At 41.8% G+C, this 26,311-nt stretch overlaps 1 protein-coding gene across 7 annotated transcripts in view; it reads left to right on the top strand.

Annotated features, from left to right (window-relative positions):
- The window catches only part of LOC126481541 (protein NDRG3), a 529,080-nt gene that overhangs the window by 153,807 nt on the left and 348,962 nt on the right, over nucleotides 1-26,311 (top strand). For 3 of the 7 annotated variants that reach the window (XM_050105362.1, XM_050105361.1, XM_050105364.1), the window contains exons 2-3: nucleotides 14,931-15,159; nucleotides 22,847-22,897. The exons of 2 other annotated variants lie outside the window; for them this stretch is intronic. In XM_050105362.1, coding sequence (XP_049961319.1) covers nucleotides 14,948-15,159; nucleotides 22,847-22,897 — 263 coding nt within the window. In that variant the 5' untranslated portion in view covers nucleotides 14,931-14,947. The remainder of the gene's footprint in view (nucleotides 1-14,930; nucleotides 15,160-22,846; nucleotides 22,898-26,311) is intronic. 2 more of the 7 variants (XM_050105366.1, XM_050105363.1) reach the window with 2 other exon arrangements.

The raw sequence follows: 26,311 nt of genomic DNA, 5'->3' as shown, positions 1-26,311 counted from the left end.
CCGGCTCTGCAAGTTTGTCTGGTGAAATAACGACAAGTTTAGTGTACTTATTCGGTAGGCTGACTGTAGAAAGATTGAAATTATGATCGTAGCTCTTCAAACGTCCTTTTTGCAGTTGAACTTGGTAAGGTTCTCGCCTGTATGTACGGTTAATGCCAAATCCCATTTTGTAATTGTTGGAGAAAACAAAAACTCTTCTCTATGAAAACTTGGTTCCCGGAACTTGCCGCTTCGTTATGTGCTGTTGCGAAATTCCTCCATCTTTTAAATGGTCTCTCGTTACCATAATCACATCAAAATAATTCTGCACTCTGCAAATTATTGTTTGTTGGCCATACTGAATCCCGGCAAATACTTCTCCTAAAATACAATTCTGTATTCCCAAAACCAAGATAAGAGTGGCCAGGAACTATGAAGACATGTTCAGTTGTTGAGAAGCGGTATGCATGGATGTATCTGAAACATGTCACAATCATGTTCATGCTTTTGTTCTCGCCATTACAGTTATCGCTGAAAATACATAATGTCTTTACTTCTGGTGATATTTTACTTTCAGTGTGGTGCATGAGGCAACTTGCAGTTTCAGCAGAGCCTCCTTTCCCAGTACTTTCATTGCAAAATTACATTGAAACTGTTCTGTCCTGTATACTGTGGATACCAAATATAAGGGCATAATTTCCTCTTGTAAAATTGGATTCCACAATTTGAGTGTGGGGTTGCATGTCTAGGGCAAGAGCAGCAACTGCTAGATCTTTATCAGGCATTTGTTTGAACAGTGTTTGCGTCATCATAGCCCTGCATTCATGCAAACTCTTCCGGTTTTAATTCTGTTGTTTGTTGGGAATCGATGTCTTGTCTCAGTGTCTCCAGTTGTCGCTTTTTGTCACAGTAGCCACAGGAGTAGTAAATCCAAGATTAAATTCTGTGTCAAAGATGTGACGGTAAAATGACTAGACTATCATCAGCATGGTTTTCAACAATAGTCACAGTAAGCCTCGTACATATAGGAAATATTTAAATCAGAGGTTAAGTTTCTCCTGTGGACTTAAAGCTCAACTGTAGTGGCTGGGTAAGACAGGGAAACTGTTAATATGTGCCTTTACTTTGTCTTTGTTTGAATCAGGTATTCTTAATGTCTTTTCCTGATTCACACGATGATATACGTCAGTGGTTACAGTTCCTGTAACATTGTCACGAGCAGTACGCAGTCGATTTTCACTCATACCTTGTGCGTCGCCAAAAGCAACTGCGCAGGCGTTGTAATTATTATTTCCAAGAATCACTTCATAATCTACTGTGCGTAATCTACGAGAAGAGCTGTCTTTTACAAGCGATATTTTTACATCCACACGTGTAATTAGTTTATTTAAATAACTATTCTGCGTGTAGCAATCCCTACGTCCGAAAGTGTTTGAAATATTTCATCCATTTTATCTTGACCCAGTTTCTCAAAGCAACCATACCGATATGCAGGCCCTAGTTCTTTGGCCTTTTGTTATCACACTTACGTATTCTTTACCTGTATTTCTCTTCTACTTGGCCACGTTCATTTTCCATTGGAGTTGCTGTTCGCAGAGGTTTCTAGGATGGCTTGCATGACGAGACGTAGAGTAGAATCACGGTCTGTATCACTCGTTGTACTTAACAAAAGTACATCATGACGCTAAATACACGAAAGGTTTGTTGAATGGTATCATCATTACACATTATCACTTTCGATGCACGATACTACATGCACTCATTAAAACTGTGCTATTCTTGCAATTCAACTCCAGCCGGTCAGGTTGTTGTCAAATGGTGAGTTCGTGCATGTCCAAGGCTTATCTTCCACTCACATTTAGGCGGATACTCTTCTGCTATTCGGCAGATACCCATTCTGCACATTCTCCTTCCGTGCCATGTAAGAAACTTAGATGGTTCATATTAATAAACACACGTCCCGTCACCCGTGACTGATTTTTGCAGAAAAGAACTTTCCGAGATTTTCTTTACAATTAAGTCGCCACAGGGCTCCAGGGGTCGTTTAGTTCGGGAGTGAAGATGTACACACACGTTTTTCTTTTTCCAGATGTTCCGGAGAATGTCTTCAACACTTGATTTAGAGATACTCAGTTCGATACTCCATTGCGACATGACATAACTACGTAGACACATTACGATCACACGCCCGCTACTTGTCACTGTCTGCTCAGAACTAACTGATCGAAGTCATATTATAGTTTACGGTTTTGACCTCAAGTGACCACCACAGTTACTGAGCTGACATTGCTTATACGCTAAGAATAATATCAGTCTCCGATTGGGCGTTGTAGATGTCGGGATAAATTTGGAGCTCCTGTGTCCGCGTCCTAGTCAGCGCATCTGACTGCCACGCAGTGGGCTCGGGTTCGATTCCCGCTCGGGTCGGATATTTTCTCCGCTGAGGGACTGGGTGTTGTGTTGTCCTCATCATTTCATCATCATCATCATCATCGACACACAAGTCGCCCGATGTGGCGCAAACTGAAACGACTTGCACCTTTCCAGTTGAACTTCCCCAGGTGCGGACTCCCGGCCATCAATGCCATACGATCAGGTGACCAGTACTCGAAAAAGACTGTGCGTCCATTATGCTGCCACAGTCGTCTGTTTCGCGTAGTGATCATGAGAATAAGAGAAATTAGGGCACAGACACAGGCAAATAAACAGTTATTTTTCCTTCGCTGAGTACGTGAATGGAATGCGGAGTACGTTATGTAGATGTAGATCCAGATGGTTAGTTAGTGATTTCCTCTTCTCCGAATTTGTGTCCGGGTTTGCAACTTTCGCGTCACGCGGTTCTGAAGTGTATCAAGGACCGATGCGAGTCCCGTTGAGCAAATCTGTTATTAATCCGGGTGCCGGTGTTGGGTAAGGAGAAGTGGGCGTCGGCTTTCTAGGAAACGCGACGCCGCACCGGCGTTAGTCATCGTTACGGTCTGCGGAGGAGCGGGCGGCTGATTGAGTCGCCCGCAGGCGAAAGCTGCTGCGGCTGGCCTCGGCGGCGCGCAAGCCGAGCTGTCTGTGGGCGAGGTGGCGTTGATCCCTGTTTAACTGCAACACTCAAGCGTCAGGGCGTCGCAAGAGTAGATCGGTTTGTGCTTGTTCCCATACCTTTCTTTTTTCCGGAGCCACATTTCCGGTATGATAAATATTTTTCATGTAGACGATACCTGTGGCCTTATTGCACGGCTTGAGACCTTCGCTTTGAATGTAGGGAACAGTTAACATTGTTCGTTAGCTATTGGTTGTGTTATGCATTACTGTGTCAGGTGAGACCTCAGAAGGAAGTGAGCACTGGTGTCCCAGGGTTTTGTAGGGAGGTACACAGATGGCAGTCGCTACTTGTGGGCCGGACGAAGTGGCCGTGCGGTTAAAGGCGCTGCAGTCTGGAACCGCAAGACCGCTACGGTCGCAGGTTCGAATCTTGCCTCAGGCATGGATGTTTGTGATGTCCTTAGGTTAGTTAGGTTTAACTAGTTCTAAGTTCTAGGGGACTAATGACCTCAGCAGTTGAGTCCCATAGTGCTCAGAGCCATTTTTGAGCTACTTGTGGACGTTGTGTTTAATGAAGCACATGCAATTGGAAGGCTGAATGCAGTGCAAGATTCAGGGGCGGTCTGTCTGATAAAAAAAGGACGGACTTGCAGTCGTGTTGCTGCAGATGTTAATGCCTCTCCGTGTGTCGTTCATAGGTTGTGGACACGCTACAGCGAGACAGGTCATTAGACAAGGCGAGTTGGACAAGGTCGCCGACGCGTTAAAACCTCATGTGGAGGCTGATAATTGGCCATCTCTGCCTTGCGATTTAGGATATTGCCAGAGCAGTGCAAAACGATTTCAGAAGGGCCACTGGAGCCGTTACAGTCCGATCAGACTGTAATGAAAAGGTTGTAAGAAAGGATCTTACCACCCAGACGTCCCGTGGGAGTAACCCGCTTGACGTGACATCTTGCAGCTCGCCTTGATTTCTGCCGTTCCCATGTCAACTGGCAACTTCATCACTGGCGCAGATGAGTCCAGATATCTTCTAAAGCAAGGTGATGGCTGTGTTCGTATGGGAAGACCCGTGGTGAGCGGTGTCTGGCAAATGTTGGCCAGGAAACCGACAGATTTCCAAGGCTCTGTGATGTTTCGGGGAGACTTCAGTGTTGACAGCCCAACGGATCTTGTCGTTGTCCATGGTCGCTCTGTCGTCAGGCAGTACATAGAGCTGATCCTGTTGGAACATGTGCTGGCTGCTGCATACGGCGGTGGCCCTGAAATCGTTCTAATGCCAGGGCCCATGTGGAGGGCGTCAGCAGGGATGTCTTGCGAAACCTGGACATTAAAGTAATGGAATGGCCGGCGGTGACTCGCGATCTAAGCCCCATTGTGCATTTGTGGGACATGCTTGGCAGATTATAACCACAGGGCGACCTCCATATACTTACACGGAGTATGCCACATAGGTGTCAGGCAGTGTCAAACGCTCACGGAGGGCTTACGCCTTATCGTAGCTCTCGAAGTGCAATGAAAAACATCCAGATTGACGGTATTAATGATTTTTTTTCCACCTTGTTTTCAACATCTGTCGGACGTTTCAGTTCTTTTTATGCAAACTATCGAGGATTTCTGATGTTTTGTCAAGTATTTAAGTTGTGAGGATAAAAGTATAATTTCGCAACGTACCCAGGCCTCAATTGTTGCCCAACGGAGTATGGCAGACAAAGTCAGGTTCTTCCACTTATTTTCAATAGTGTACTTTGTCGGGAGAGCTTACGTGTTGAAACACAGAGTAATGCTTCCGAGGTGTACAGTGCTTTACAGTAACAGCATAGTAAGAGTGTGGCTAAGCAACGGTGCAGGGGTAGTTAGAAGGTGTGTGGTTTGCAACGGGCCGGCCATTAACATCGGGATGCTAAGCACTGCGGGGGCTCCGCACGGGGCGCCTAATGCCGTCTCGAAGTCCGACCTCCTTCTTTGTAGGGCGACGTAGGGGCGCCCAGTTGTTTAGAGAAAGCCTGGCGACGCTTTTGGCAGCGTTTCCTCGTAGGGGAGCAATACGTGACAGCGCACACGCCCTAACCTATTCCATAAGCGGGACTGCTGCCGCCTCCACACACCCAGTGTGCAATAGACTGGATCCAACAACAATCTCATCTACGTATAGGGTGCGTAATAATTTAAAGCGAAAACGGGCGTGGGTGAAAGCATACAATAATAGAACCAAAAACTTCCCATTGAGCTCAAATTTCACCCTTGGCCTACCTTCAGCACTTTACACGTAACAATTTACTGTATACTCAGACTATTAAGAGACGTTATACGAGACATTGTAATTGTGAGAGATTTTTATATATTTTTAGAAAAAGTATAGTTGAAAAAATTTTACAGGATATTATCGATACACTTGTTGAATATTTTCCATTTACTCGCCATCCCGTTCAGTGCATGTGGTGAGCCGTGGCACAAGCTTCTTTATGTCCTCCTCGAAGAACTCACTCGCTTCCTTATCCTACTTCGTCACCTCTTTGTGCAACTGCTTGTCGGTTGAAAATTTAATTCCATTCGTGTGTGCCTTCAGGGAGGTGAAAAGATGATAATCTGAAGGCGCAAAGTCAGGGGAATATTGGGGTGGTTCAAAAATCAAACAACCAAATAAGTCCAAGAGCACCTTGGTGGAAAAGGCTGTGTGAGAACGGGTTTGTCGTGCAACAAGCGGTCCTCTCGTCGGCATTCCCCTCCTTTTGTTCTGAATGCTTCTTTTGAATTCTTTCCTTCAATTCTCAGTGCTCCGTTGGGGTCGTTTCTGGGGTTTCATAATATCGTTGTGCATTGATGGTCTCCATTTGAGACAGAAAATCGATCAAAATGATTCTTTTTCCGCCCCAAAACACTGAGGCCATGATTTTTTTTGCCCGAAATTGTGGTTATGAATTTTTTGCCGATGGAGAATTGGTGTCACGCCACCATGTATTTTCTTTCTGTTCGTCTCAGGTGTGTAATGAGCTACGCACGTTTCATCTCCAGTCACAATAGAGCTAAGAAAATCCTCACCTTATAATTCAAGTTGTTGAAGAAACTCGCGGGCGCTATTGACCCGAATTTTCGTGTTCTGCGCTATCAGCTTTTTTGGGACCTATCATGCGCACAGTTTACGATATCCCAGCTTTTCTGTGAATGTCTCGTGTAATGGAGTTCTGTAGAGTTTTCCAAAACATAGCAGAAATTTCATCCACTGTCAATCGGCGGTCTTCACGAACAGTTTCTTTGACATACTAGAAGACAGCCCCCCCAAAAGTACGGTACGGGAACACGCAAAGAACTGATCTCTTGTGACACTTGAGTGTTGCAGCTGGACAAGGATCAGTTGCGGTTTGCACCAACTCATCAGTCAGAATGGAAGATCCTTCACTCCTATTTTCGCTATGTCATCTGTTCTGCCTCCAGTAAAATCCGTACACCACGTAAACAACTCGTACTGTTCGTAACACTTACTCCGTAAACCGTTTTGATTCGCGAAATAATTTCTGTTGGTGTTACCCTTCCGCGAGTAGGAAACGTATCACAGCACGTGACTCGCACTCGGCTGGATTCCTTGCCGACGTCTTTCACGCAACTGGACACTACAACGTGAGTTTACGTATTACCGTGCTCTCACAATGCTCGTTCTTGTCAGGGGGTCCGCCGCTACCACCAACAACGAACAAGAAACCACAGCCTGTTATGGTCACAGTACACTTAGTTTCTGAACATGCCTCATACAACGATTCGTCCTCGCATTTGGATGCGATATTGTGCTCTTCTCTGCAATTTCTTTACAATATCGCAGGACCATCCCGTAAATCTTGACAAGGCTGTACAAATCGTAGCTCCGGTTCCTAAACCTTATCAATGGGAGTGCTACGCGTTTCACGAGTCCATACTGAAAAATCCAGAGCATTAAGGTCAGGTGTTCTTGGAGGGTAAGGTACGGGCTCAGCGCGACCTATCCATCTTGGACCACATTGGCGCGTTAATTTTTAATTCGCCTGATTAGCGTAGACGGCTGCCATTCGCAGGTCCCGGGTTCGACACCCGGTACTGCGAAGCATTTTTAGTTGTTGGGAAAACTGGTACAGGTTGCAGTCAGCCTCGTGATGCCAGTTGAGAAACTACTAGAAGGAGAAATAGTGGCTCCACGGTCTGGGAAGCTGGCAAAACGTACAGAAGAGAGGTGTGATGACCATATGCCTCTCGATACTGGTCGACATCCCCTGGGCATTCAAGGCACTGGAGAGGAGATGCCTTCTTACATCAATACAAAAATTTGCCTGTGCCCCGTTACGTATGTAACACATTTCCAAATCATAATTTGGGCCTAATTATATGGGGACTTCATCGATAAACTTACTTTCAAATTTATGTATACTAATTAGAACGATATTTCATACGGGTAAGCAAGCACATATTCGCAATTACCTCGCAGATGCTCACTTGCAGATCCGTGTTTGCTGGAACATTTCTACTTCTGTTCTAGTTTAATTTCATTCGTGTCAGCTTTCGCTATTAATTATGATACAGCCTGTAGAATCTGCAAACGCCTCTGCGGCGTATACCAGTATTATTTTCGTCGTATTCCAGTATTATTTTCCGCTGCTCCCCCGTTTCTATTTGTGAACACTCTCTATCTCGAAGCCAAAATTTACGGTTTTTTAATTTCTGGGCCTTTACCCGAAATGTGTGAGCAAGTAATGTTTTATGGCTTGTTTTGGCATATCCGCTCTCCGAATGTTTCGAGTAAGCTATTACGTGATATAACTTTACGGTCGCGTCGCCCATTGGAATTTGTTGAACTTGTATGTTCGTCACAGATCGTCAACTCCTCAGAAACCTCTCTTATTCTGTTAATCAATATTGATAAGGGTCTCAGATAGACAAAAAGTTATCAGACATCCTTTATGGATGATTTCCCCTTTCTTAAATTTCTTCCAGTAAATATGTATATCCCGGAGACAGTAGTTCTCGATGACCCTATTGCAGACATTTCAGCAGTGTATTGTACAGGGCAGACTTCGTTGTTGACATTGGTTTACTGACCGCCTGCAAGCGTTAAGGTTAGCGCTCCTGTAATTTTTATCAGCTTTTTAGCTTTGAAACTTTTTTGATACGTGTCCGTTTCGCGTCTCAGATTATGATTTCCAGCGATCTTTGTTTCATCTGCGCAGATTTTACAGATCACACCTATTGGCGACAATTTTTTAGCAACGTGGTTTGCATGCGGGTGTCGCAGTGCAGTCGCCAAGAATACATAATAGGAAACAGATGATTCGGTACAGTGGATCTAGACCGTCCAGTACGTATCAAGTTAACAGAGACAACCTGATTTCTGAACGAATGGCTCTTGTCCCCCAGAACTGTTACCGACGGAAGAAATAAAGCAAATGAAAGGAAATGATCGTAAACAGGATATTAATGGCTAATATCATACAGACGTTTACTATTGCTTGCCTTAAGAGTTGAAGGTCCTCTAGTAGGCGTTGCGCGTCATACTGCCCACATTATCGTTTGTTCAAAAAATGGCTCGGAGCACTATGGGACTTAACATCTGTGGTCATCAGTCCCCTAGAACTTAGAACTACTTAAACCTAACCAACCTAAGGACATCACATACATCCATGCCCGAGGCAGGATTCGAACCTGCGACCGTAGCAGTCCCGCGGTTCCGGACTGAGCGCCTAGAACTGCTAGACCACCTCGGCAGGCCCATTATCGTTTGTACTGACACGTTTATCGTTTGGTTTCGTGAAGAAGACAGCAAACATTACTCGACTTTGCGTTTCTCGTCAATATAAAATTTTCAGTAAAATACATCCAACTTTGGTTCAGAGCCTCGCAGACGCTTTTGTTTCTGTTTATAAGGAAGAAATCAACAGTATTCATGTTTTTCCTGTTTCCGTCGAGTAGCCCTATGTAGCCTACTGTCTTTTAGCCTATTGTCTTTTAGCCGCTGTTTGGGTCTTCCATTCATTTCTCGTTTAACATTCCGTTAAATTCGCAGTTAGCGTTGTAGCGCTTGTAACTAGAAACTTCCTAGGGCTTTTAGAACTATGTTTTGATCAATGTTTCGAGTCTTTTCTTACTACTGCGGAAAGAGAAGGCTAATTCACTTAACAGCCGAATATCCTCTCGTAAACATAGGAACTAATAGATGCCACTGTTGCTAATTCTAATGAATACAGTTGGCTTATGAAAGGAAGAGTTGACATCGGGATTGTTAAATATGGCGAAAGATATTGGAAGAGTCTGTCTTAGCACTGTTAAAGAAAACACGCACACATTTCCTTGAAGTGGAACCATGAAAAACCAATAACAATACGGCCGGAGAGGAAATTACCACCGCCCGTCTCGAATACGGACCCAATGACGTCAACACGGTGTGTTTCCTCTCGTTTCAGATCATTAGAGAAGACCATAACTATGCGAAAAGGAAAGGAAATATCAAATGTATTCCACGCAAGCCGCATCACTATTTGGTGGAGGGGACTTCAGGGAACACTGTTTCCCCCCCTTCCTAGTTTCATTCGCCGATGGCGCGTGGGGAGAATGACTGACGATAGGCCTCCGTATCATGAGCGCCAAGTGACTTCTTTGTCTAGTCGTAGTCATTTCGCGAGATCTATGTGGGAGGAAGCAACATGGTGCTCGACTCCGAACGTACACGGTCCCAGAATTTCGGTAGTAAATCTCTGTAATACAGATCGTCTCTTGTTGCGTCTGCCATCGGATTCCGCTGAGCATCTCTGTAAGGCTCTTAGTTATACCTTTTCTCTCTCTCTCTCTCTCTCTCTCTCTCTCTCTCTCTCTCTCTCTCTCTCTCTCTCCCCCCCCTTCCCCCCTATTATTTCAACATAGTGTTTAGAATAATAAACAATTCTCAAGAGTCAGTTGAACTAGTGTTTTGTAAGCCACTTAGTTCTTGCATGAATGACTTTTCCTTAAGGTTCCCTCCGTGAATATGAGCCGTGCTTCTGCTTTTCGTGCCAGCACCTCAACAGATACATGCTTGAACATTAACACAGGTGTTACTGACCACGAACGGCACTAGTGCAATGTTCTCAAAACGTAGGACGTGTAGTAGTCGTCAGAACGCTGTTCTATGTGGCGTATAGTGCATTATGTCGGTGCTAAGTGAATTCGGACGTGAGCAAATTGGTGGTGCTCTCGTAACCAAGGTATCCTAAGCGTTCGGTGTTTAAAAAAGCAGATTTACACCGCATACAAGGAAAGCTGGAAAACATTGTCCTCTAAGTCACAACGTTGACGAAAGTGGGTGCCGGGCGATCAAGATGGGCGGTCATTGAAGAGGTTTGTGACGAGAAATGAGAGGACGACAGCTGCAAAAGTTACTGCATAACTGAATGTATGAAACCTGTCAGCACCAATACAACACGAAGAGAGCTCCATAAGCAGGGAATTGCTGGGCAAACTAGAATTCCAAAACCACTCATAAACGTTGCAATTATCCGTAAGAGGAAAACACGGTGCCGAAGCCATAAAACATCAACTCTGCAGCGACGAAAGAAAGTCATTTTCTCGGATGAGTCTTGTTTCCAACTTATGGCCGAGTTTACGTTCCAAGAGTGAAATATGGCTGGAATTCGGTGATGATTTGGGCGAACATATCGTGGTATTAAATGGGCCCAATCGTTTTTATGTAAGGTTAGATTATTGCCAAGGTTTATATATGCTCATTTTGGCTCATCAGTTCCATCCCAGGGTACAGTGTTTGATCCCCAAACGTGATGTTGTGTTCCAAGGCGACAGGATTCCCGTTCACAAGGCTTGCATGGTCCATGACTGCTTTTGTGAGCACGAGGATGAGCTGTGAGCTGTCCCATCTCTCCTGGCCAACATTCGCCAGATCTCAGTATTATTGAGCCTTTTTGGTCAACTTTGGAGAGAATGCGTGATCGCTACACACCTCCATCATCGATACCTGAGCTTGCCACTATTTTGCAGGAATAATTGCATAAGATTCCCTTAAAAACCATACAGGACCTGTATTTATCCATCCAGAGCTGATTTGAATGCCAATGACTTACCTATCTCGCATTAGGTATGGTAATATGGTTTGTGTTTTTGCCCACCCTGCTCGGGTACGACGTTTGTACTGCGTTGATACGTGTCCTAAACAGAGGCTACCCACTAAATGCGAAGCACTGATGCAGATTTTACGCGTTTCGAAGGACGAATACATATTAATTTTGAATAAAATACTATCTGTGGAATGTCAGCATGGGTTAACAATAACAATAAACGAATATAAGGGAAGTTTCGGAGTCATGTGGCCTGACCACGATGTCCTCTGCTTAACGATACAGGCTTCTCTCCCCTGCCGCAGTCAGATTTCGACATAGACCCCCCCCCCCCCAGTCCTATTTAAACTAGCTGTAATTCGACATCTAATGGGCTGGTCTGCTTCCGCCAATATATAATATATAAACCGCCAATGGGAGCTCCCACTGTGTTGTCAGTTTTACTGCGCAAAGCATTATCTTCGCCGGTTCTCAGAAGCCTGGCCATTGACTTGGTTAGGGACACTATAAAAATCAGTAGCATACGTTAATTACAGAATTTTTACATGATTTTTGCAAGAGATACACGCTTTAAAATTAATACCTGTGACGAGTTAGAAGCAGGCTATGTTGGGAGGGGGGAGGGAGAGGCAGGGAGGGGGGGGGGGGGGGAGGGAGAGGCAGGGACGGGGAGGAACATGCAGCAGTTGCTGGAAACTTGTACAAGCAAAAGCAATGCGATTCGCAACTTTGAAAACAAATGTTGGCGAACGAGATAGTCTGGTAATCAACGAAATGAAAGTATTTCAGTGAGGTCAACAGTTTTGGAGAAATGGTGAGATAAGTTTGAAGATGTTTCGCTGAAAGAAAAATATCACGTGTTTTAAAAGAATTTCGTTGGCCCTAATTAAAAATAGAGGTGTGACCTTTTAGAGACATTACAGAAGTTTATACCGTACATGATTTTTGTACAAGACAATGTCCTTAAAGCGATTTTCTGTCGTCTTGAAGCGCTGTTGCTTCTGGGTGCAGATAGTGCAACGTCGTATCTTTGAAGATTAAAATGTCAGATGCCAATTATAGTGCAGCAGCAAGCGCACATTTCTGTGTAGCGGCTGTGGGCTGGGGTTGGGGTGACATGTCGGGAAGGCATTGTGTTTGCGCGAGACTGGGCTTCTAGGTCGAGGTGCGAATGTAGGTGAAGAGGCGACCCGGGTGGAGCAGCCGCCGTGTTCCGTTGTGTCACGACCACCAAGAGCCCTCCCTTCGATTTGTACCTTCGGTAGTATGAAGCGACTGTCATGTTGTACTTCGGCAGATCTACTACTAGTCGCTAAAGGGTTGTGGCGATCAGTAATACCTCTGTCGATCTGTTGTTAATGATGTAGCTGTCTTGTTAAATAAGAAGCATTTTCTTGATGGCTGCTTCTGTGGTCTAGTTATTAGCATTACTGGCTTATGACGGGGAGATCACTGATTTGACTACCAAAAACCACCTCAGTATTTTTTTCTGTGGTGAAAAATTGTGGAACGGAATACATCTAGTCTTGTGAGGCTAAATAAAGATCTTCTTGATCAAATAAGCAGCGAAACTGACATGTAAGCCGCTGAAGTGACATCAACTCGAAAAGATAAGAGCCAGACGACATTTATACTTCCTTGATGTTCTGCAAAATACATAGTGTTCTGGTTATATATATGTAATAACTTGAGGGGCAATTGAGATAATTATTGGTAGTTTGTTTCTACAAATATGGTAGCTCAGAAAGTTTTCTGCATTTGCTCGCGGCACCGCGCGCGCATTCGCGTAACTGCTTCGTTCACTTAAACGCTGGTCAGTAGCCATGTGGAGCATAACAGAAGGTCTTCTGTGTGCTTTCTCTCGCGGAGCTAAAGTCCATTACTCAGGTACAACGTAATATTCGGCGTGAGCATGGAATGCGAACAACTGAAGACATTCCCACGTAAAAAATCAAGAAATGTTTGCTTTTGATATCGGGCCACCATGCCAAGCACGCAGTTCCTCCCAGCGGAGCCCGCCTAAGTCAAGCAAGCAAGTGTACCAGACATCAGTTCGTGATCTACCAGATCTGCCTCATCACATTTGTGCAGCTACCGGAAATGTTACGCCTGCAGTGCTGCAAAACATTTCGAGAGAATTGGAATAGAGATCAGATGTCTGTCGCGCCAGCAGTGGTGCCCATATCGACGAGTATTAGGCCTGTAAGAAATAGCCTGACGGCTTGGCCGATGGCAGGTGTGATTGCTTGCGAATGGGGGCTAGGACCCCGGAATTAGTAGCAATTTTTTTAAATGAAATAATAATAAAAGTTTATTAAACACACAGTTAATTCAACACCCGGCCAGAGAGTCGCCGCTTCCGGTATTCGGGCAGGTGCGCCGGCCCCGGATCGAACCATCCGGCGGATCAACGACGAAGGTCTGCGTGCTGGCATACTTGTATGTAGTTTTCAGGCGGTTTCCCACATTCCAGTAGGCGAATACCGGGCTGGTACCCAAGTACCACTCACGTACACAGTTCCCAAAAATTTCGAAAACGTCCGCACACCTTCACGTGGATACACTATACACAGACAGTTCGGATACACATATTCCGTCCCGGCAGGGTGAGAGGGTTTGGAGGGGGGGGGGGGGGTGATAACGGGATAGCGACTGGACGCACATGAGGCCATCCCTTAAATCAACCAACCGACCCCGCGTAGTTGCGGGCAAAGCCTCGTTCGTCCGGCTGCTGCTTCTCTCTTCCCAGATCCTGATGCACTTTGTTGTTGCGTCTTGATTTTGATAGGAGAAAACGTATACCAAAAAGTATCTGTGAGCGCAATTCGGGGTCCGCGCCGTAGATTTTCCTTGAAAACGTCAGAATAAATTCACAACTGTTTTGTATTAATCTATAATGTCAGTTTATGGATGTCCATCTTCAGCTGATGTTATTTATTACCTGTGGTGGTACTCTTTCTGGCTCAAATGGCTCTGAGGACTATAGGACTTAACATCTGTGGTCATCAGTCCCCTAGAACTTAGAACTACTTAAACCTAACTAACCTAAGGACAGCACAAACATCCATGCCCGAGGCAGGATTCGAACCTGCGGCCGTAGCAGTCGCGCGGCTCCGGACTGCGCGCCTAGAACCGCTAGACCACCGCGGCCGGTGGTACTCTTTCTCATATAATCTGTAATTTGTCAGTCTCTTGTCCGCCTCAATAGCTGAGTCGCCAGCATGGCAGAATAACGGTACATACAGGTAATTCGTAACAAAAACACGCCTGTGCTGGTACGGTGACGTCATAGGGAAACAAATAGTGGGCGACAAATGCATATAGACATGATATACCCTTTGAGGGCTCAGCCATTCGTTATGTATGATTAGTCTGGTAGTTATTAGCGACTCAAATCTGAAGGTATTGTGTCACACAAGAAAGTTCGAAAGATGGGCGAATAGACGTTTTCACGTCCATAAAAGCAGTGTAGCTGTGGAACTTTGTGGTCCTCGGTCGAAGTGATGGACGGAAGGGGTGGTGGGGAGGAAGGGGCTTGTTAAAGACACTGTAAGAGGTAGGCTCCATTCCCCCCCCCCCCCCCCCCCCCAATCCTTAAACGGCATCTCCCGCCTGAGCCGCCGTAGTGAATCACGCGGCGCTCGCCTTGGGCATTGGTGAGGCGCCCCCGCAACCAGTTCCCTCTCGTCTTCCCGTCCCTGGCGGCCGCAGCGCCGCGACCTGTTCCCGTTCACACCAGACTCGCAGCGCCGCTTGCCGCGTGCACGCCGCCCCCTGGCTAACTGGCTCGTGTTTCTGTTTGCCTGCTGTGCACGGCTCGCCTCACCTCGCGTCTCCACTTGGCACTCTCAGCGACTCCGCTGGCCGACATGCCGACTGGGCTAGGGGCGTCCTACAGGTCGCTATCCGACGACGTGTACAAGACGACGACTGTGGCCGAGAACAGGTTCAGCGTGCTAGAGTCTGTGAAGAAGGCGTTCAGCCTGGCGGGCGCGGGTTCGGGCCCGCGCCGCTCCGAGCCGCTGCTGTCCGCACAGGTGCACGGCCAGCCGCAGCCGCACGCCGCCGCGCAGCACGCCAGGTAACCCACACTCTCTTTCTCTCCTACTAACTAGCCAAGAACGCGCGCCTCCGGTACAAGTAAGTATTCCTGTTTGTGGCATCACACGCGAAACCCTTGTCAACTTCCTCGTTGCCATAGTTCTCATCAGCTGCTTTAATAGCTATAGTTCGGTTTAAATTAGTCGGCTCGACTGCTTCCGCCACTAGTTACCAGTGATAGAAGCAGAAGGAACTTTATGTGTGCCCCAGGGAAGCATGTTGGGACTCTTCTTGCTGATGCTGTAAATTAATGACGGTAATACTTGTAACCTCAGACATTCCGGTTATGATGCAATTGTCTACAGAGTGATCAAAAAGTCCCATTTGCATGTCCACATATTAATAGAAGGTCGCATTGTATCAATGTGGGATCATGACAGAGGACAAATTTGAGATGGTATGACTATTGTTTATTCCTGAGAGTATGTGTGTGCACCATCGTTTTAATAAGAGTACGATTTTCTTCCGTGTACAATGGGAAATTCTCCTGAACATTGTTGGCGTCATTACAGTAAATGCATGTCCCAACAGTCATTGAGATAGTCTCAATGGCTATAGCATACTTGGCTGGTGCTCTGTCCTGCTGGAACCATTTGCGAACGATCGGCCCAGATCTTGCAGGTGTGAAATAAACTAATCACTTAAGGTGGTGCAGTACCCCAGTGTGTCTCACAGTACCGTCAAATAAGAACCTACCAAATGAGTTGCAGACATTGCAGCATAGATCATGACATGTGGTAGATTGTGTTCAAGCTCTTCATAAATGTGTTTTATTTACTCCAGAAATAAATTTCTCGCTTAAGCACTTTGATAAATTTCACACTTGTCTGAGAAAAACACTTTCCCCCTGGAAGTGAGGGTTGTAAAGACATTGAGCATTCGCCCCCAATCCTGATAACATTTTTGCACGTTATCACTCACTTCGTCTACAAAGGTTTAAATGCCTTAAACTTCAAATCATTCTTCATATGTTTTTTTTTATAATGTCCAATATGGAGCTTCCAATTCCTGTTACCTCTTACAAATGAACTTTAGGTGAACATTTGATAGATACTGCAGCCTCTACACATGTTTCAGTTGTGTTTGTGGTCATCGTGAGCGAGGCTTGTCTTTTATGTAACCAGATGCAACGAGCTATTTCGCCCACCGTAAAACTGTTGGCTCTTCTTGGAAAGCTGTAAAACTTAACAGTAAAATGATGTTCAATATCTGTCATTGATTTTTCTGTGTGGGATCATTAGTGAGCCCATGTGCTCATTACAATATGTTCCTCCATGGTGTATGTTGTTTCTTATTGTTGAAGGTGCTGATTTACATAAATCCCTCTTCAGTTGTAAATTTCTTTATTCTCACATGACCGGTTTTGGACTGTTATAAACCCATCCTCCGGTGTTGTAGCTGTGTTGTAGTCCCCGAGCGCCGCATGTACCAGGCGCGGTGTGCTGCCTATATGCGCAGAACAGGGAGTCATATTGGGCATAGAGGCTTTGTGATCACTCTGCATAACGAAGTAGTAAACGCCGTGCAAGTATCCACTTTAATTTCGATAAGATTTGAAAGTGATACAAAAATTGACAGCTTGTTTAGAATATATAGAAATGTAAAATCGTGCACATTACAAAAGAAAAAAAAATTCAGTATCCTATGACTACATCAATTACATACAGTTCGTGCAAGTGAACTCTTGTAATACCTGAGTGTGACAATACATAGAGGTATGAAAGGGAATGTTCCCATCAGCTAAACTGGAACTAAGACAAGTGGTAGGCATTTCATTTTTCCAGTATCCTGCCTGTCAGTGTACAAAGGAGAATGCTTGTGTATCACTCATGTGTCCATCTTAAAATATTTTTAAATTGTATGAAACATACACCACATATCAATTACAGCAAATTTTGAATGTGCACATGAATGACGACAGGTTTCTTTGACTCGCAGGAGAGTGCCAACTCTGGTTTTTCAAAATTTTTGTGACACTCTTGCTATTTATGTAGACACTAACTATCCCATGAAAGTCCAATTAAAAAGTTTAACAATCAGTATTAGGTGAAAAATCCAAGACCTATTCTTCAGCTAACTGCATATAGCCCCCATAAGAATCATGAAGACAAGATTAGACTAAATGGCAGATATTTATTAATTTACCATAGACAAAGATACGTTCACTATAAAATGCTTGTGTATTACAGATGAATTTACGTACTGTTTCAGGTCTTCGTAGTCCATTCCATATGAGAGAATTCACTTTATTGTGGTCAGCCTTTCATTTGATGTTGCAACTTCTCTTGTAATTTTACTCCATTTTTAAATAGATGTTGGTGTGAAAGATACTTGGTTTAAATAAGCAACACCTAGTATTTCATGCATTATCACTTCACAAAAACCCGTAGATATCTTCAACTACTTATATTTTATAAGATATTACCTTCATATGTTGGCACCATTGATGTGTGAAACTTGCTGTTTCTCTTTTCAAGTACCCAATGACTTCCTTGTAGTTAAACACATTCCATAGTTCATCAGCACAGTGACTAAAGTACATTTTAACTAATTGTAGTTACGTGCAAAAGTCTGATTTGCCGTATAGGTCCTTACTTAATCATCAGTCCATGGCAATCTTCCTATGGCAGAAAGTTAGAGCTGAACAGCTTACTAAGTGTGCAGTAGATGCCATTTCATAACACACTTAGGCACTGAAACTAATTCCTTACCCCTATGAGGTACTTTGATGAGTGTTAGTGTGAGCAAGCTACCATCTACATATCCACAAATTAGCCACTGCTAGTTGAAATCCAGTTGTATGCCACTAAGCAAAGACTTCAGTCTGACAGAAGCTGCATGAAAACTATTAAGTCAGGATGAATGGACAAGTCTTCCTTCTGTGTGACATATAACTTTGTTCACAGACAATTATGCTACCACTTTCTACATCTATATTCGGCAAACCACTGTGAGGTGCATGTCCAAGGGTACATCCCATTGTACCAGTTAATAGTGTTTCTTCCCGTTCCATTCATGTAGGGAGCATGGTAAAAATGACTGTTTGAATGCCCCTGTGCTTATAATAATTATTCTAACCTCATGATCCCTGTGTGAGTGATTCTTAGGGGCTGTAGTGTATTCCTTGTCATCCTTTAAAGCTGGTTCCTGAAACTTTAATTGACTTTCTCAGGATAGTTTCTGTATCTTAGTCTTCCAGTTCAGTCACTTCAGTGTCTCTCTGCGCTCTCCCATGGGCCAAACAAATGTGTAACCATTCATGCTGTCCCTCTGTATACATGTCAAATGTCCCATATTAGTCCTATTTGGTATGAGTCCCACAAACTTGAGCAATATTCTAGAACTGGTTGCAAAAGCGATTTGTAAGCAGTATCTTTTGTTGACTGGTTTATTGGTAGAGTAGTGGGGAAGCGCAATCAAAGTCTACCACCTGCTTTACCCATAACTGATCCTGTGGGATCATTCCATTTCATATCCTTACAAAATGTTACACCCAGTTATTTGTACAAGATTGGTTTGAAAAGTTCTCAGAACAGAATAGGAAAAAATTACGTACGTCACTGAAACATTTATTTTTCAATGTAGTCTCCTTGTAGATTGGTTCAACAATGTTCCAGTGCCTTGATCCCATCTGGAAAAAGTTTCCCCCAGGCCTGCAAAATAGTTGTCAGCTACAGCTATCAATTCTTCGGGGAAGTGAACCTTCGTCCACAAAGAAAAATTTTCAGTTTTGGGAAGAGATGGAAGTCTGACGGAGCCATATCAAGTGAATAAGGTGGGTGTGGCAAAAATTCATACCTTAATTCATGTAATTTTGCCACGGCGACGGCATGTGTGCAAGCGCACGGTGAGTCGCGGCACCCATCTTGCAGATAATTTTTTCATTTCTAATTCTTCAGATAAAATGTGATATACCCTATCAGATGACATCTGGCAAGCATGAGCAATTTCATGCACTTTCAATTGGTGATCATCCATGACAATTTTGTGCACTTTTGTAATGATTTCTGGAGTAGTGACACATCTTGGCTGACCACTGCATGGATCACCAAATTTAAACTCATTTGTCCGCTTGGAAATAACTGAATATGGAGGAGTGGAGGAGAAGAGACCCCCCCCCCCCCCAGTGTATTCTGGAAATTTGCATAAATATCCTTTGCTTTCATACCTTTCTTTATGACGTACTTAATCATTGCTCGGATCTCCCCCCCCCCCCCCCCACCCCCCCCACCCCCCCCCCCCCACCCCATCTTCACAAATCACTACGCGTAATTGACAACAGAGCCACATCATTGCCACAGCTCTCTTCAAAGAGCAATGACATGGCACGTGTTTACAGGCAACAGTCTAATGAGTATCATGTGAACAACTCGTTGCGCTAGCACTGACCTCTTGTGATGATGCCGAGAAAGTTTTAAACCACCCTTGTATGAGTTAGTCGAATCCAGCATTGTCTCATTGATAGGGTAGTATGTTTTTTCATTTTATGAAGTGCACAATTTTACATTTCTGAATGTTTAAAGCAAATTGCCACCAGTCTTTGCAGCACTTTATAATATTTCAAAGATCTGACTAAATATTTGTGCAGCTTCTTTCAGACAGTACTTCATCATAGATAACTGCATCTATTGCAGAAAGTCTGAGGTTACTGTTAATATTGTCTGCAAGGTCATTAACATAAAACATGGACAGCGAGGGGTCCAAAACACTAACCTGGGGCACAGTCATCTGATGATGACTGTCCATCCAAAAATAGCATGCTGCATCCTCCCTACCAAAAAGTTCTCAATCCAGTTACAAATTTCACTTGGTACCCCATATGATAATAATTTTGACAATAACCATTGGTGTAGTACTGACTCAGATGCTGTTCAACCAAGAAATCGTGCATCTACCTGACAGCTGTGATCCAAAGCTTTCAGCATGCCTTGTGAGAAAAGTGCGAACTGGGTTTCACATGATAGATGTTTTCGGAATCGATGCTGGTTGACACTGAGGATGTTGTTCTGTTCAAGATACCTCATTATGTTTGAACTCATAATATAAGATTCTACAAAAAATCAGTGTCGAGGGTATAGGACAGTAGTTTTGTTGATCACTTCTGCTGCCCTTCTTGTAGACGTGTGTGACCTGTGTTTTCTTCCAATAACTGGGCACAGGTTTTTTTTTGTGTTTTGGAGATCTATGATAGAATATAGATATAAATGGGACTAACTCAGCAGCAAATTCAGTGTAGAATCTGATATGAATTCCATAGGGGCCTCGAGGTTTGTTCAGTTTTAATGATTTCAGTTGTTTCTCAACACCACTGACACTAACACTTATTTAATTCAGCTTCTCAGTGGAATGTTTTTGATTGCTTTATCCTTTAATTTCTATGAAATGTAGGTCAGTTAGCACTGCTCTGAGCACTATTTGTTTCATATCTAGGATTTTATTTGCTTCGCTTGATGGGTGACTTCTAATTTTCTGAACCATATGAAGTTTGTGCTTTTCATTGCATAAGTAACAATTGTGCACTTGGAAGGAATGTCATCTCTTACTGGAATAAGTCATTCTGTATATGCCCATTGCTTCGCAATTACATTTCCTCTCCACTTCTCTTTTAGTGTCAATAAGTTTGCGTTGAACAGTGAGTCTGAAGTTCCTTTCTCTCCAGTTTCTCTTCCTAATTATGAAGAGTTTGATAAAATTTACAAAACCAACTTGCATGTGAAAACAGCTGTTCTGTAAACCTAATTGGTGTAGTAAGATCATATCATGTTTCTAGCTGGCCAAATACAAAATGTTAATATCTGTACGTAATTTGAACTTCAGTAGTTAATTCATTGTGTAACTGACATGGTGCCTTGTTAAAATAAGTTGGGCAGTACACTTTTAACTTGTTTACAGTATTCTGCTTTCCTTTGACGTTAGCTATATGTTGAAGATACAAATTGGCACTTGATAGCTGTTAGTTAAGGGTCATTACCACATGCAGGCCAAAACTGAGTCCCCTAAACAAATTCTTGTTTACTAATTTCTTAAGTACTCTTGAGCTAGTATCATTATCGAATTATTTTTTATCAGATGAAGTGTTAGACTGTAGTTTTTGCAAGTAAAAGTCTCAAACCTTTCTTCCGTGGCCACATGCAGTAATAGCAAGTTGTCCAACTGTTGTGCATTGACAAGTTTTAACACTGAAATGGGGCACCATTAAATGAAGTACAGTTTTCTTCAGTGAATGTTATTTTAGACATAATGTTTGTATTTAACTCACCCCATCTATAGTGTGGATTAGTGTTGTTTGAATTCAATTCTTATTTCACCATGTAGGCATGTTTTCTTTAAGTGTATCTGTCTACTGATGTATTTTCCTTTGACAGTTCACACAAATAAATCCTGGTACACTGCTTTACTTCTATCTAAACTTCCTCCCATGATGCAAAGACAACATGAAATCAGTTCTTACCTTCATTGATCTCTGAATCATTCTCTGAAAAGAAGTATGTATATAGTTTATATAGTGTCACTTAACATTTCCTGTTGTAGTTTGCAGTCCCTAACAACTCAAATGATTGATGATTTGACATTCATCTTAGTGGGAAAAACTATGAACAGTGTTTGTGTATGTGCTAGCTGGTGTCATCTGACTTTGGTCAGTCACTCTTACTCTCGAAATATTCTCACCTGTTGAAGTCCATGTGAATCAGGGATGTGGCCTTCACTGAGATTCTGAACCTGCCTCAAAATTGTAACAAAGATTAGAAAGTTAAGGTTTTTATGTCTGCTTCGTCTAGGAGGGTTATTAAGAAATTGTGCAATAGCATCAAATTTTAAGAGTTAACATGGCATTCATACCAGTGCAGAATAGTCACTCGTCCTGTTATCGTATAATCATGGGTCTTACCACCTCATAGATACACACCATTGAAATTAATTTTCAGTGCAAGTATCAAAAGAACTATTTTTCTCCTTAGGGATAGATGTAATTGTATTTTTGTATAAAGTGCATTGAATGACGAGGCGGCATTGCTGAACAGCTATGATTTCTATTATTTGTTCATATTCATATAAAAATAACAGTTTCTTTTCTAATTCTTCCTTAATTTCATTGCTACTAATGATTGGAAGAACCAATACCCATTACTCTTCCAGGTTTGGTATATGTTAGTACGCTAAGCTGTAGAAGGCCTTAATGCTTGATATCATATTGTATTCAGTCATGCTGTTGTTACACGTACTTTATCTAATGCAGTTATTCTGCTTTTTATGCATGGAGTTTTCTTGCTGATTATCATTAAACTTGTTATTTAGAGAGATTACTTTGAAGTGACTTTATATCTAAATAGTAATATTGTAGTGTTAAGTTTTCATGCCTGAGGATTCCTAATCTGTGATAAAGAATTTGTATAACAACAGCTACAAATTATCAGAAAATGGAAATTGACCTTAATTATTTGTCTCTGTTGGCTGAAGTTAATCTGATGGGATTGTGGAACCATGCTATCACCAAGAGAGGAATCCTTAGATACTGAATTTAGTGTTTTTCGCTGATTAGTAGTACTGGCCCCTAGTTTGAATGCAGCACTAGTTTGAGACGTTAAGTTTCAAAGGTTACCCTCCCATGGAAGTGAGGTATGCTTTGGCTCCACTGCTGTTTGTCACACACTATGGTTTGATTTTAGGGACCGCAAAATGCCGGCATCTACATCGGCTGAGGAGACAGCACTGCTGGGGTAAGGAACATGCACTTTGTGTTAAGTGTATCATGGTGGTGGTTTTAAAGGGACCGGTTGAAAGTTCCATCGGTTTGCAGATCTGTAATACTGTACTGGCACCTATTAAACATATTCAAGTGTTTATTTTCTGTTATTTGCATCAGTTACATACACATTGTTCATCGTTCCACTATGTACTTTCTGTACATCAGTATTATCAAAACAATCTTTCGAACTCAGAAACACCATAGTTTCAAATTGAATAAGCATTAAGGATGTCTACTCACAAGGAAACTTAGAATAAGATAATTAGCTTGCCTTATGACACTAAGAAGGAAATTATCTGCATTTGATTTCTTTTTCTGAAGAGAAGATTGATTTTAGTAGTAGGACTCTAATTTTAGAGAACCATTTTCTTCAAATCTTTCTTTCATAGTACTTCATTGTAGCATGGACACTAACTAACATAAATTATTTAGATCTTCATTGCTCAACTACCTTTGTAAATATTCCACAGGGAGGCTCATAAATAAGTATAATCATAAAATGCATGTCATCTACTCAAATTTTCATTATGGGTCATTCAGCATGTTATGCAACATACTGGTAGCGGGCTTCTTGTTAGTCCTTACATGTTTGAACACCTATTTTTTTATTTATATAAAACATAAGTCCCCTTTTTACTTTCACATGTACTGAATTTGTTTTTCTTTGTATTTTAGTTAAATATAGTGAGGAGAATGATGACCGCTGTTATCATATGCCACCAGAGGAGAATTGCCAGTTCTTTGGGAAATTTTAAACTTCTACAGTGAATGTTACCAAACAAGAGACAAACATGTAAAGACTGATGAGAATCTCACTGCACTAGTAAGGTTTGCCCAATTCATTGCGAGTTTTTGGACAATAAAGGCTTCCTCTCAGTTAGGAAACCTTGGAGTAACTGCCTATGTTGTTGTCTTCGCAGACTGACTGAAACTTCATGTTGACCCTGGTGTCTCTGAAAGTATTTTTGTATCTTCATTAGGAATTGTTTTTGTGTTTTCTGTAGTTCCTGGTATATTTTATGGAAAAGATCTGTATCACTGGTTATATTAACTGGAATAAAGATCTGCATATATAGCAATTTTTTCAACAGCTGGAGGTACACAAATAACATGTGATAAGATTATGTACTTTGAATTTTAAATAATAGTGTTTGAGTATAACAGTCTGTTCAATTGTCTTAAACAGTTACGGAGAGCATTTCTGTATATTACTTTGTGTTATGTGTGTTTTATCTACTATACAGGTTTTTTTTATTTTTATATTTAACAATATGTAGCCTAAGTTAATTGCTGTATGATGAGATATGATGGAAACGTGGACATTTTGAGCTACACAGTGCAAATTTGTGCTGGAACATGGCTCTTATGAGATGGAAAGGATACTGTGCTTTATCTACTAAAATAAATGAGGATGATACTATATTTGTTATATAAAAATTATCAGTGTCATTGGCTGCCCAGTTTTCACATATCTAGTTACACTCTTATAAAATTACCTGTTGTTAATTTATATCACTTCTCAATGATATTTTTTGCAATTGTTTTCCTAATTCATTAGCAAATTCTCTTAATGAAAAAAATTCAAATATACCTGCTGTCTTTTATTTATATTGTGAAACTGGAGGTTAATTTGATTGAGAATAAATAATAACTTGTGAAATGGAAATTGGGCTATTTGAAAATGTTAGGAAGACGACTGTTAAAGCAAATTTGAATTTTTTTTATATGTCATTTGATCCACTAAAATGTGGAAGTTTGATTTGTGATGAAGTGTCTTACTTTTTTTTAAATGATGCCTGTTTCAAGAGCTGGGTGATAACTTGATTGTATTGGTGAACATTAGTTTGATTTTTAATGCAGCCCGGTGAATTGTGCGTATTTGAAGCTTAGCACGAAAGTAAGCTGATATCATGGGATCTAAGTGCTACTTAGCACTAACTTGAGTAATAATATTTATAGTAATTCAGTATTACTGTCATGTTCATTATCATATACTGCCTGAAAGTATGATTTTCTTTGCTTCATATTGAAGCAATGAATTGACTGAATGTTTCTTATTGAAGTGAAATATTTCTGCTCAACACGGAATTTATTTTGAAATTTTGCTATCCTTTTATTGTATACGTTACACATTGACATGTAGTTCTGCATTTTTTACTGTTAACAAAGAAAGCATTGAATTTTAGATTACAGAATGCAATACTGTGACAAGCTGACCAAATGATTTTTTTAAAAAAAGAAGTTTTTTAGTTATATCATATGCTGTTTTATGCCAGCATGTACTTTATTAAATAAGTGAGCTGAAGGATAATATGTTTATTTGCGAATTTGTTCATCTGAGAATACAGTTTATCAGACATCGATGTTTTTGTACTGTCTTCTAACTTATTTCTGCACCCCAGCTCCAAAAATTGGTATAAAAACAGTGTTACTAATCCTGTTGTGTTCTTATCAGCAGGGTGTATTATGTTCCACATGCCAATCTATCAAAAATAAATTTTACAGAAATAATTTTAACTTCATTTATTATTTGATAATGAACATCACAAAGTAAAATTCAATTCTTACGTTTAAAAGTGATAACTATGAGCTGGCTCAGCTTATTGTCATCAAGGAAAGATGTAAATTTTAATGAAAGTACCAGCAAAACTTTTCTGTGTGTTCAGAGACTCATTATATAGTACACCACCTCTTTTGCTTCTCATTTAAATAGTCAAACTGACACAATCTTAAGAGTGCCATTGTAAATGAAACTTGAAGAAAACCCAGCTTATTGAAAAGTTTCTTGAATATTGCACTTCCATATTCTTGCACATAAAAATAATACAAAGCAGTCTAAAGATCAGTTGCTAGTTCACTACCAGAGACAGAGACTACATAATTAACATATGTTGAAATTATAGAGCTACAGGGGATTTGAAATACTCAAGAATAAAGAAATGTCCTTTGCCATTGTATTTGGCTAATGACAACTCTTCGTTCTACTTCGAGCTTAATTTATATATTTTTCTGTGGAACCAATAGCATTCAGCCCTTTGCTGTGCTTGTTTGCCTCAGCATAGAGTAATGTTATGTTGAGTAGGTACATTTTAAGCATTCATCTGCTGCTAACTTCACTAAAATGTAACTATTTCAGTTAACTCCTGTTACATTTTTTAGTTGTTTTTATTTTAGAATGATGTATATGTCTGCTTGATGATGAGACTTTCTTGAGCAGTAAATGCCGCAATTTCTTATTACTTAAGTCCTACAAATGGATTACATTATTTATGCACAAGAGGACATGAATTTTTACTTGAGTATGCAATCATTTCCATTTAAGTCTTTACCTTGTGTTCGTTAAATACAAAGTGATTATAAACACATTTGTTACATATATGTAATA

Source organism: Schistocerca serialis, chromosome 5, assembly GCF_023864345.2.
Source record: "Schistocerca serialis cubense isolate TAMUIC-IGC-003099 chromosome 5, iqSchSeri2.2, whole genome shotgun sequence".
NCBI lineage: Eukaryota > Metazoa > Arthropoda > Insecta > Orthoptera > Acrididae > Schistocerca > Schistocerca serialis.
This window is presented reverse-complemented; position numbering and strand designations above follow the sequence as displayed.